The 12,628-nt window shown below is 40.2% G+C and overlaps 1 protein-coding gene across 2 annotated transcripts in view; it reads right to left on the minus strand.

Moving 5' to 3' along the window:
• Window positions 1–12,628, minus strand: part of RSU1 (Ras suppressor protein 1) — a 197,375-nt gene that overhangs the window by 156,448 nt on the left and 28,299 nt on the right. For both annotated transcript variants that reach the window (XM_054695107.1, XM_037510671.2), the window contains exons 4-5: window positions 7,424–7,544; window positions 1,480–1,598 (exon numbers count right to left, since the gene is read on the minus strand). In XM_054695107.1, coding sequence (XP_054551082.1) covers window positions 1,480–1,598; window positions 7,424–7,544 — 240 coding nt within the window. The remainder of the gene's footprint in view (window positions 1–1,479; window positions 1,599–7,423; window positions 7,545–12,628) is intronic.

Raw genomic sequence — 12,628 nt, forward strand, 5'->3', positions numbered from 1 at the left:
ACTTCTATCAATACTCAGGAGAAAAGGGCTCTTTCTTGTAAACAGAACTGTGTTATTAAAATAAGTAAGTAAAAGGCTTCCAAGTGATGGAGGCCATAGTCAGAGTTTGTTTCTGGGATCAGACTAATTATTATTACTTGCTTCCCAGCTTTAACAACAGCAATAAATGAAGACCAAGGGTCTAAAGTGGTGACATGGACTTTAAAAACAGAGAAAACCCTAGCTTAGGTGAACAGCTGTATTCAGACACTTATTTACCATGTTACATAATGATAACACTATTACAAACTATTGAAGGGTAAAATCTTAAAAAGGAACATAATTAGGGCCTGGTGGCCCAGGTGGTTGAGCACCGCGCTGTGAAGCTGCCCACAGCCTCTGCAGCACGGGTTTGATCCCGGCTGGCCAGCGAGGGCCCCACATGGCACAGCAGACCTCTCCTGTCTTGCCTGCTGCTCCCCTCAGCAGTGTATTTTGTCAGTCTGCCTGTTTTGTTCCCTGCTCTGACTCTGGTAAATCCTCTCACCCTCCCGCGCATCTGGCTTGTACCCCGTTTCTTGTGTAAAATAAATAAATCTTAAAAAAAAAAAAAGGAACATAATTAGATTTGAGTTTTGTTTGTTTACAGCTATTTAATTACATTATAATGTTTTAAAATTTGACAGAATTTACATAACAGATATAATTTCTTCCATGGCCCGAGAAAATATTTTAGAATTGGCTTCATATGCTTGAGAAAGTCTGGGAGTGAGAGCATACACAAGGTAAAAACTGAAATTTTAGAAACCAGCTCACAAAATTCAGATTTTCTGGATTCTTTCTATGTCACTATTGGAAGAAGCATAACAGTCATTTAAGGGAAACAACTCATTCCTAAATATTTCATGAGTTCTTAAAAAAATTTTCCTTATTTTTTGAGCATCTGCAGCAAAAAAAGTTTGCATATGAAAGGATAAAGTGTGTTCATCTGTGACTAACAATTTCTCGACATTTGATTATATACTAGACAAAAACAGAATGCACCAATGAAAACAACCAAAAGACTTACAACAAGTATCCTGTCTGGAAAGTCAAAAAATTCTGTTAGTGGTTAATTAATGGAGATTTTCATAAATAAATGGAATATCTACAGGCAAGTAACCCATAAAGAGTTAATAGACATATTTTTTTAAACATGCTCTTCAAAAAGAAAGTCAAGTTCCTAAGCTAAATGTGAGACTTGATCTCATTTAGGCACATAAGCTCTACTGGAAAGTTAATATGACATTACTAAGTCCACTTCAGCGGAATGGTGTCAGCTAACTATATATCAAACATACATACTGCTGAGCAATGAAGGAATATGCAAAAGGAATCTGTGAAGAAAAAAATATATATGTCCAATAATTTCTCTTGGAGTTTGGGCCCTGGCAAATAAATTTCACTTTTAGAACGCAAAGTACCATTTTAAGGAGATTTATAGAATTAAAAGTTTCTTACTAAGGTAGAAGAAGTTTCCAGGAAGAGACTTTTCATACAAGTTGTTGTAAGTCAAATCAAGGACCTCCAGAGCTGGTAGGGAGCCAAATCCTCGAGGCAAGGTGTTTAATCTATTCATGCTGTGGAGAGGGGTGGGGGGAATCCAAGACATCATATATTAAACATCAGTGTTGACATGCTTACTCAGACCACCTCTTCAACAGGCCTACGAGTGCCATCATTCTATAATCATTTAATGATTTTTGAAGCAGCCTAATAATTCTAGTGAAAAAACCTGTTTGATGAAACTATATGTTTGAGAAACATTTGAATATGTCTTAGTTGTCATTTTCTGCAGTGGTGAACTTCAATCACTGTTTTGCATTGAAACTTAAATCATCATAAAATATCTGTTTTAGAGAAAAAACTTCTTTATGAATGCAGCAATAACAAGACCTCCAAAGATACATACTAAGCTTTATAGTTTTCAAACACTTCCTTTATTTTCTCTAATGGGGGGGGGAAATCACTTTTTTGTTCTATCACCAATAACGTTCAAAATGATGTCCAATTAGAACAGTGGGTGCAGGGGCTGTGGGATAGGGAAATACAGAGCTGGTGTTGATGGGATGGTGTTTCCGTTCTGCAAGATGAGAAACTCCTGGAGACTGGCTGTACCACAGTGGAAACATACTACTTCACACCATTCAATCTAAACCTGAGATGACTTACATGGTAGATTTTTATGGGGTGTGTGTTTTATCATAACTAAAAATTTAAAAATCTGTATCTCTAATAAAATCTATGGGAAACTTGTCTATTACTGCCTCTTATTATTTTCTTCTTTTTTTCTTTTTTTTTTTTTAATAGAGGCATGTTTTATTTATTTATTTATTTATTTGTTTGTTTATTTGTTTATACATGCACTGGGTACAGTCAGAAGCGCGGGAGGGTGAGAGAATTCACCAGAGCCAGAGCAGGGAGCAGAGCAGGCAGAAGGACCGAAGTACACTGCTGAGGGGAGCAGCGGGCGGCAGGAGAGGTCTGCGCGCCATGTGGGACCCTCCTCCGGTGGCCGGGGAGCAGCCGGGGATTGAACCGGTGCCGCAGAGGCCGCAGGCAGCTTCGCAACCCAGCGCTCAACCACTGCACCACTGGGGAGGCCCTCTCTTATTATTTTCTTAATGTATCTGCGTATACTTAAGAGCTGATTTTTAAATAATTCTTTTAAAATATCTAAGCTCACAGACACTGAAAGGTGGGAGGGATGGTGACACAAAAAGAATTCTCAACATTGACCTTTGCCGTGTTAGATATAATCCAGTCCATCAATCAGGCATCATGAGAAAATAGCTTATAGCAGAAGGCAAACCAAAAGAAAAGGAATTCCATCCCTTGATGGGCAAACTTGATATTTAGCAAAATAAACCCTATGACAATTTGAGTTTATGTATGTATTTATTACCTAGAATTTCACCTGGATCATAAAAACTACTGTGTAATGCAGGCAGGACAGTGCTTGCAATTATCTCTGTGATTCTGACATGAAGAACAAACTAAAAGAGGTGAGTAATGAGGACTTCTGGCTCTACTGATGAGGGTGTCAGGTTTCAGAGAGCACCCTGACCTCATGGAGGCCAGGTCACTCTGATGTGAAGAGCTGAATAAAATGAAAGCAGCACCAGAGACAGTGGGAAAGGCACAGAAATATACACTAGGTGCTTCTTTCTTTAAACACTGCTCTTACCCATTTTTTTTTAAAGTAACCAATCAAGTAGTCCCTCCAAATAAAGAAGTACAGTTTTGAAACATAAGGCTCAGGAAGTCATCGTCAGAATTCCTTAGAGGAAAAGGGGTCGAGAGTCAGCATGAGACTGACCACCTCCAGGTGCAGGCATCTATCAAACTGCAGGTGGTTCTTCTCTCTGAGGCACAAACCAACAACCCCAACTTATTAGGAATACAGCAGAGCCCCCCCCCCCCCATGCATTGAATAGCAAGTGACAGTAGTAAGCCCACAAGGCTGGCAGGCAGAAAGGAAGCCATACATAGGGAAATGCTTCAGAAGGTCCAGGAGGTCCAGAAGCAATGCTAACAATGGGCTACAAACAATGCAAGAATTGTGTATCTTTGCAGGCCTCAGGACAGCAATGTGATGGCTTCACCCTCAGAGGCTGCTAACTTCCAAATCCACAACAAGGGTGCAAGGTCTGCTTTGAGAGGATTTCCATGAGACGTGGCAACAGGCATAGGGAAGTAAATAGCAGGTAAGAAATCCTGTCACAGCACTGGCCAGCTGGATGACCGTGGGAAGTTACTCCGCTTCTCTGAGACCCTATTTCTTCAACTGTATGATAAGGATAGTGATACATTCCCAGCAACAAGAGGATGGGAGGATGGCCAAGAGGATGGGAGAGAAAAACACATGAAGTCCCTAACACAATTCATGGTTCCCAGTGGGCTATCAAGAAACGAGAGCTCTAAGTACAATTATATTTCAGGAGAATTAAGGGAAATTTTGACTCAGCCTAAACAGGCAAGTTCCTTTTGGGAGAAGACCATCATGGATAACTTCAACTGCCAGGCGCAGGTTTTCTATCTGCACTACATCAGCTCAATTATGCCAAATGGTACAAATTCTTGTTTGCATGCAAACATTTTTCAAATGCTAATTGGTAATGGGAAAACACCAACATGTGATGAAATTTATAAAATCAGAGAGTCAAAGGCTGTTCAACATCTTTTTTCTTCATCTAAAAGCTGTGACAGTCCATACTAATACCTTTCTTTTAGAAGGTTTTGCTCTCCGAGGTCTTCTTGGGCTCTTCCTCCTTCAATAAAATGATTTTGGCTAAAGGCAAGAGTTTCTATGTCTTCTGAAGTAACCTACTTCCCATTTTCAGAAAAAAAAAAACAAAAAAACAGAAATCCAAATCCATGAACACTCAATACTGTACTTAGCGAAAACCTCTAAGTGTGCACAAGAGAAGCTTGAGCATCTCCCTAGGGGAATCAGAGTCCAGAGTAGCTGGTGCTGTGAGATTATCCCTTGACCAACACTAACCCGTGTGGCTTCACATGTTTTGGGAAACAACTCTGTAAGTAGAAATACGAACAGAAGAAAAAGACATAAGTAGAATAGAAATTAGGAAGAAAACTAAACTCGCCTTTATTTGGTCAGATGGCCTAAAACTCACTTCCGATCTCTTTAGTCATCATCAGCAAATAAACTACATAAAACTTTACAAGCAACATCTGGCCGGGCACGCTGTTCAGATTCTACACACATGTGGCCTAAGTGCTTGGCTGCAGTGTCTCCTGCAAGCGTATTTCTATTCTGGTTGCTTATTTTAAGATGCCCCCTCTCTGTGACGTGCCTTTACCAAGGCCATACAGGTATAATTCTTTATGCCATTTGAAGATGGGAGCATCCTTTACTAAAGCCAATTTTCATTCCCTTCCAAAAACCAACAATTTTGTTGAGACTTCGACAACCCCATCTATGTAGCCACGTAATTAAATACAGAAGTTTTTACAATCAATAAAGCACTGACAGTAAAACAGGTGAACAGTTCCAAAGGTGACAAAGAGGCATCTAAGACACATCTGACTGAAAAAAATTTTGTAACTGCTCTAAAGCACCTAGAACCCAAATGAATAGAACCTGAGCTCACCTTCTGCCCAAAGCTATCCGCACCTACATTTCCAGTTCAGTTGCTCACAACAGTATTTAGCTCACAATATCCCAGCCCATCCGTTATTGTCTTGCCAATTTTGCCTCACCCATTTTCTCTCTTACGTTTTTTTCATATGCAATCCCTCCTGTTGTAAATCAACATTAAATTAATAAAACATTAAAAACAGGGTAAGTAAGATATTCATTAGTCATGCACCATTTCGCTTGGAACTATATCCCCTCCCCAAGGTTAAATAAATTTCATGGTAATGTAACATAATATTATAAATGATATATAAATACGATTTCTCCCCTGCCCCCACTCTCACTGCCCTGGAGAACTAATCCAGTATTCAGACAGGTGTAAGAACCTCTCCTTGTACCTCCTAAAACTTCCCCCAGCTAGTGACCCTTTATACAAAAGGTGGACTTTATTTTAAATTCATTACTACACTATGCAAATTCCTCGGTGGTTAGCGAGATAGAATCAGAGTTCCTGTATTTGACACATGAGCCCCTTCATTAGCATTTCCGACTCCCTGCCATTAGAGATGATTTGTTTACAGTCTGCTTCCCCAATTGTAAAGAACACGCCACATAAGCTGTGTGGCCAGTATCTACCACAGTGCCTGGCATGAGAAACACTCATTAAAAGAATGGCAGGCAGCCATGCCTGTCTGGTCTCGCCTCTCCCCTTAGCCACTCCTTGCCTCACACGTCACATTTAGCTTCACCAAACAACTCTCGACTCCTGGAGCATGTAGTGCTCTGAGATTTTAATATGTCATTCTCTCAGCATGAGATGCCTTCCCGCTGCTATGCGTCTAAGAAATCCCTTCTCTTGAATCCAGTCTCAGCTCAATACTAACCCCCGTAGGAACCCTTCCGAGAATCTCACCTGAAGTAATGGCCCTGCCCTTCCCATGACCGTTGCAACCCCAACCCTGGACACATCAGGGTCATCGTGTGCTGCCCAAGCTCTATAGCTGGCACTGCCCCAGCCCCCAAGTCCTGCATTGTGCTTCACTAGTGAGCCCCACCACCAGCAAGGTTTCCAAGGGAACAGCACTTAAGAGTTCAAAAAATAAATGAATAAGTAAAATGATAATAGCAGCTAACAGTCTCCATCTCTGTAGGTGTAAAAAGCCATCTGAGATCTAAGGTGACACTAACCTACCCCCAAACTTGACTTTCCCTAAGACATCAGGGAAAAGAAAGCTCATGGATTTTACAGTGTCTCATCCAGAGTGAACATCAAAATAAATGTTGAACCAAACTCTCCATGGAAAGAATGACCCAAAAGTTGTTTCATGAATGAGATTTGCTTTTCAGGTTTGCTTCCTATTGAAGCCATCAAACCTGGCCAGCTTTGACTGTCGCTCCATGTAAATCACTGGCTTAACTATCACATTTAATGGTTATAATGATAATTCAGAGAATATATTACTTCACACTGGGGATGCAGCATGAGTAGGCAGTTTCACCTAACAGTCGTTAACAATGAAGCCAGAATTCAGAAGCTGAAGTTCCTGGTGGCATGTTGGTGTCTGATTGGGAGGGCATGGCCTCAAACAATAGTATTATCAGCCTAGGTTGGCCCTGAACTTCAGAGGCAACTGGGAGCAGTACCTCTTCTGAAAGGGTTTAGTTTCCATTCCATGAAAGGAAAGCTAATGTCTACCTTTCCTCCCTCATCATTATTGAGGGTCAAATACTGGCAGAAGGACTTTGAAAACTGTAAAGCAATAGATGGTATTACTTATTCACTGCTACCTGGTTCTGCAACCTCAGCTGAATAAAACTTCTCTTCACCTTTGTATAAATGAAAACACAGGATTGTAACCTCTCAACCACATAAAAGAATTGTAAGAATCAATGAAGTAGTGTTAGGAAATGTACCCCCCCCAATTCCTCCATAGAAGGGAAGTCCTTTGTAAACCATTTATACTTAATACAGAGAAAACAATCAACCATTGGTCTGAATAATCAATGCTATGCAAGTAAGTCCCTTCTCAATCAATGTAACTGAGATAAAATTTTATTGGAAACAAACTACAATAAAAAATCCTCTTATTGTGACAATTAGCTCTCCAACAGATAGGCATTAATGGAGTCCTCTGAAAGGATGTAGTATAACAAAACTTTCAAAAACCTAAAACATAAAAAGAAATGAATAATCGGCTTCTCCCATACAACCCTATAAATGGCAGCCCTCCCTCACCCATAGCCACCCACCCCTTTCACGCTCTTCTTCCTCCTTAGTTTCCTTCCTCCTCCACTGATACTCACCCAAGGTTCAGGTGTTTGAGCTTCTGAAGGCTGCTAATCTGTGTGGGCAGGTCCTCGATCTGGTTATTAAAAAAGTTCAGCACTTCCAAATTCTTCAGTTCTGCGATGTTTGCTGGCACAGCTACGGAACAAAAATGCTGCCTGTGAATACTGGAACCCCACTCCTTGCAAGGAACGCCAGCAACACACTTTGCCTGAACCAAGCAGAGATGAAACTCCAACAGCATCACCTAATTCACGTATGTGTCTTTCTGGTTTCGAGGTAGCTTTTTCTTAGAAGTAACTCACCACCAAGTACAAGTAAAAATGTTTTTAAGATTATAGAAGCACATGGCATAACCTGTATCAGAAGGACAAAGAGGAAGGAAGCAGGCAGAAAGATGACAATTTGGGACATAAACAGCCGATACGTAAGCACTGTAAAGAACATATACTTTTTAAATTGCCATACAATGTCTAATAAGTACAGCTGTCTCCTTCCTTTTTGCTTCCGTGTAGCTCTACCAGAAGACAGAAAAACTCCAAATCCCTGCCTAATGATATATATAGTCACCAAGCTGTTTCAATCATCCCTTACCTGAAGAATCACCCCATTCCTTTAACATTGCACTAAATCACAACTTAAATTCAACCCTAAATGATGAAGTCTTCACATTATCTAGTTTCTGACTTGGGCCTCTGGCCTTCACACTTTTGAAAATCCTCCCTTCCCCCTACCCCCAAGGTACATCAGATTAGCAACAGATCAGTGTTCTGCCATTTATACGGGAATGTGAAAACAACTTCAGAGCATGACATGAACATTAGCTTGCAGGTCAAAATAAGTCACTGGACCCTGAAAGCCTCTTCCTATCCTGGAGTACTTGTAAATACAAATTTAAAAGCTAAAGGCTTCTTTACCTCAAAAACACTAACTCTCACTTGGTACCAGAAGGACTTTCATTAGATCATTCTTCATCTACACCACTCGTTGATCCAGTCTTTCTACAAACATTTGCTATTGGCCATTAACTTTTCTGTGGTTCAAGTAATCTCTAAAACCAAGATTTTCTAGGTAACTGAAACCACTGACAAGGGCTCTAGGCACAGCAAAAAAAGCCACTGTCTTATGCCAATGTAAGATGCCAATACATTTTCTCCCATCCCACCAGCTCCATCCAGGGAATGTTCCAGAAGGTTGAGGAAACAGTGAAAAAATGGCTTAAAACTACTAAAAAGGCATATATAAAACTGCAAATATACACCTAAAATATTTAAGAAGACAGCTATTTCAAAGTGTCAGGGAAATAAAGTCAAAGAAGACAGAGTTACTGTCCATTAGCGTTTTATGCCATCATTTTCAGCTTTCTAGAATGTCTCAGGTACAGAGGACCTGATTTTCTTCTAGAGGAAAGAAGGTGTAACAACGGTACAAGGCATGCTCTTGCTAGAGGAATATGAACCATTTTGGACAAAGGTATCTGGAAAGAGGCAATGGTTGAGATGGAAAATGATCGAGTCATACTAGTTACTTAAGTGGAGGTGGAAATAAAAGGATGGATTTTCACAGGATATTGAAGCAGCTGGAAATTTCCCCCAGAAACTGCACTTTGGGACACCAACAAGAATACATATGAGCCCTATCTGTACAACATTTCTAGGTGTGTAGTCAGTGACACACTTGTGTGTGAATGAATAGTATTCACTTTGTGAAAATGACCATGAAGAATTCACCAGGCCCGTGCCTATTGAATCACACTGGGTGTCAACTTGGTCCTGTGTCCTTGAACTTCAATGGAGTGCGTGGAGACACACCACGCCAGACACTGCTCCCTGCTCCCATAGTGTGCGCCCGTCCCCTGTTCCCTCCAGCCACATCTAAGGTCCTTTTACTGCATTCATTGGATTAGTTTGAAGAGCAATAAAGAAAGTTAGTGCAACCAGGAGAAAATGATGACCTCAATTTAACCACAAAAAAGAATAATGCAGCCAGAATTACTGCTGCCTTCCCCAAGTTACTTTGCCAATGCAATTAAATGCTGGTCTGAAGGTATCGCCTTTTTTGACAGGATGAGAGATTATTTCACTCTCCTTGCTAAATCAGTCCAATTTAAAACCACAAATTATGCTAATGTGATTTAGGCTTTGTTTTGTGGACACAAACAATAACCCCACATTCAATTTACTAAACCTTGCCTAGCCTTTTGGTGTGCATGTGAATTTTTTTGTTTCAGGTTCCATTCAAGTTAGGAGGGAAAAAAGTTACACAGCAAATATTCTTTTCTATTGAAACTTGCCTCCCCCATCACAGTATAAATCAGAAGAAATAATAATCAGACCTGTGTGAATGGGGATAGTCACTCTCTCAACCAATACTTAGAGGGTACTTATTACACGTACAGTGCTACATGCTTAGCATCTAACAACATTTCAAAGTTTTAGACTAACAGAAGAGGCATGTATTTTAAAGAAGGTTAAGTCACAAAAGAAAGGGTATCAGAGTTAATAAATAGAAACAACCCATCCCACAAAACTGTCCATAAAAAAAGAACCAGTTTACAACACGAGTTGTACAATAAGTAAATCATATGCTTATATGGCGTGAGCAACTTTAGTAATATAAGATTAGTAGCGGCAATGGTTCATCAGTCAAAATATTCTGGTGGAATTTTCAAGATATCTACCTGACACTTAAGCAAGAAGAACTGCTTAAAAACATAACTAAAGAGTGAACATCATAGATTTCTTATTATGCCTTTGAAATATTCCTTTTTCATCAATCTGTTCAGCCTCTGACTATAATACCAACTGCATACAACCAATTACAGACAAAAGGAGCGACACACAGGAAAGAAACGGTGAGTGCTGTGAGGATACAGAATCCTGGCCTGTCCTCCTGGGGTGGCTCTGGCCTCCCAGGACTCAGCCCTAGGCTTGCTGTGTGTCTTTACTCAACTCAAACCTCTCTGGGCCTCCGTTTCGTCAAGTGTGACAGCAGAAGCTGGATTATGGCCATTTTAAAATTCTCATCCCCTGTCTTTAACTTTCTATGATTTTATAAGAGGTGGATTACAAAAATCAATGATATGGATTTAAAAAACACAACAAATGGGGCCCTCAATTAGGATGCTCAGTCATGTAGAACTTTGCTTATGACAGAATTTAGGATTACTTTCTGTCAATGACTATAGCTTTAATTTTGAGACTTCTTCAGCTGTTCCATTTGGAAGAAAGGGCGCTAAGCACTCAAGGGGCTCCCTGGCTCCTCACTGCTGCTTTCTGCTCTAGTCACAGGCTCTGCTGACTGCTGGGACACTGTCAGTCAGAGCTCCCCCCGTGCTTTGGGAAAGGGGACAAAGATGTGGTCACGTTATCCATGGAGCTATATGTCCACACACTGGTCTCAAAGTATCTTCCCACCTTTATAACAACAGGTAAACAACACAAGACAGTAGTAGGACTCTCTTTTCCTTCAAGTCCTCCTAAATCTACAAAAACCCCAGTGTCATTCAAGAGTTTCATTTATCAGAGCACTATGTGTTGGCACAGATTTACTACAATCAAAGCTGCATGTTTCTGGATGATTCTACAAGGAGAAGCCCAAAGTGCCTGGGAACTCAGGTATGGGGAACCAAGAAAGGGACTCACCAAATCTCCTGCATTAATGTCTTTTTTAAAAAAAATATTTATTTTTGTAATTCTTACATCATTTTTCATTTGTTGCACAATGTATGCAGTTTCATTTTTGATTATATTCCCCATACAATTGGTACCCCCCTTATTTTGACCCCTAATTCTTCCTCTCCCCGCCACCCACCCTCCAGTAGTGTGATCCCTGCAGCAGGAAGCCACAGAAAGCACTTGCCCGAGGGAACAGGGGACGGGCGCACTATGGGAGCAGGGAGCAGTGTCTGGCGTGGTGTGTCTCCACGCACTCCATTTGAAGTTCAAGGACACAGGACCAAGTTGACACCCAGTGTGATTCAATAGGCACGGCCTGGTGAATTTCTTCATGGTCACTTTCACAAAGTGAATACTATTCATTCACACACAAGTGTGAATTCACACACAGCTAGCAACAGCTACCTGCTTTCCCTAGAGAAGCACCTAAATTAACTATTGTTATAGCAGTGGAGTTTTTTCTAGAAGCATTTCATTCTGGGACATAAAATTAGTAATTTCACAACCAATAACTTATATTTAAAGACTTTTAGTTTATCCACATGATAATAAACAGAAGTGTACGCTTTGGTGTGAGGCTATCCAATGCGTAGCCATTAGTTAGATGTGGCTATTTAAATTTAAATCTGGATTGGGAATACAAGCTCATACAGTTACTATGAAAAAGTGGGGAGGTTCCTCAACATTTTTAAAGTAGTACTACAATTTCTTCCAGCAATCCCATTTCTGGGCATTTATCTGAAGGAAAGAAAATCATTGTCTCCAAGAGAAAACTTGCATCTCTATGTTCACTGCAGCATTACTTACAGTCACCAAGATACGCAAACAACCTAAGCATCCACCAACAGATGGTTAAAAAAAATGCAACATATATTCATAAAATATGAAATCTATAAATCCATACAACGGATGTGTGTATGTATGTAAGTGTGCAACAGAATACTACAGACACAAAAAAGGAAACCTTGCCATTTGCAACATAGAGGGGCCTTGAAGGCATTATGTTAAGTGAAATGCATCTTACAGAGAAACACAAATGCTATTAATGTATTATTTATATGTGGAATCTAAGAAAAACACCTCATAGATCAGACTTATGGTTGTCAGAGGTTGGGGTGGAGGGATTGAATAAAGTTATTAAAAAAGGAAACAATAAAGTTATTAAAAATAGTTATCAAAAATAATAAGTAAGTTTAAATCTAGATTCATACTGGTTATATTTTCAGAGCTTGATAGCTACAAGTAACTAGTGGCTACCCTATTGGATAGACAGATACAGAATAACCCCACCCCTACAGGAAGTTCTACTGGGTAACTCTGCTCTGCAGCAGTGGATCTCAAACCTTCAAATACATCAGAATTACTAGAGGATTCACTAAAACACAAACTGGGGGAGGAGGTACCCCAATCTTATTCAGTAGACTTTGTTTAGGGCCTGAGGCTCTGTATTTCCAACAAGTTCCCAGGGGATACTCATGCTGCTGGGCTAGAGTAGATTTTGGTTCAGGAAGTTTCACTCATCATGCTATAAAAATCATTAACCCA

Source organism: Talpa occidentalis, unplaced genomic scaffold (genome assembly GCF_014898055.3).
Source record: "Talpa occidentalis isolate TD23 unplaced genomic scaffold, MPIMG_talOcc4v2.1 talOcc4.14, whole genome shotgun sequence".
Classification (NCBI taxonomy): domain Eukaryota; kingdom Metazoa; phylum Chordata; class Mammalia; order Eulipotyphla; family Talpidae; genus Talpa; species Talpa occidentalis.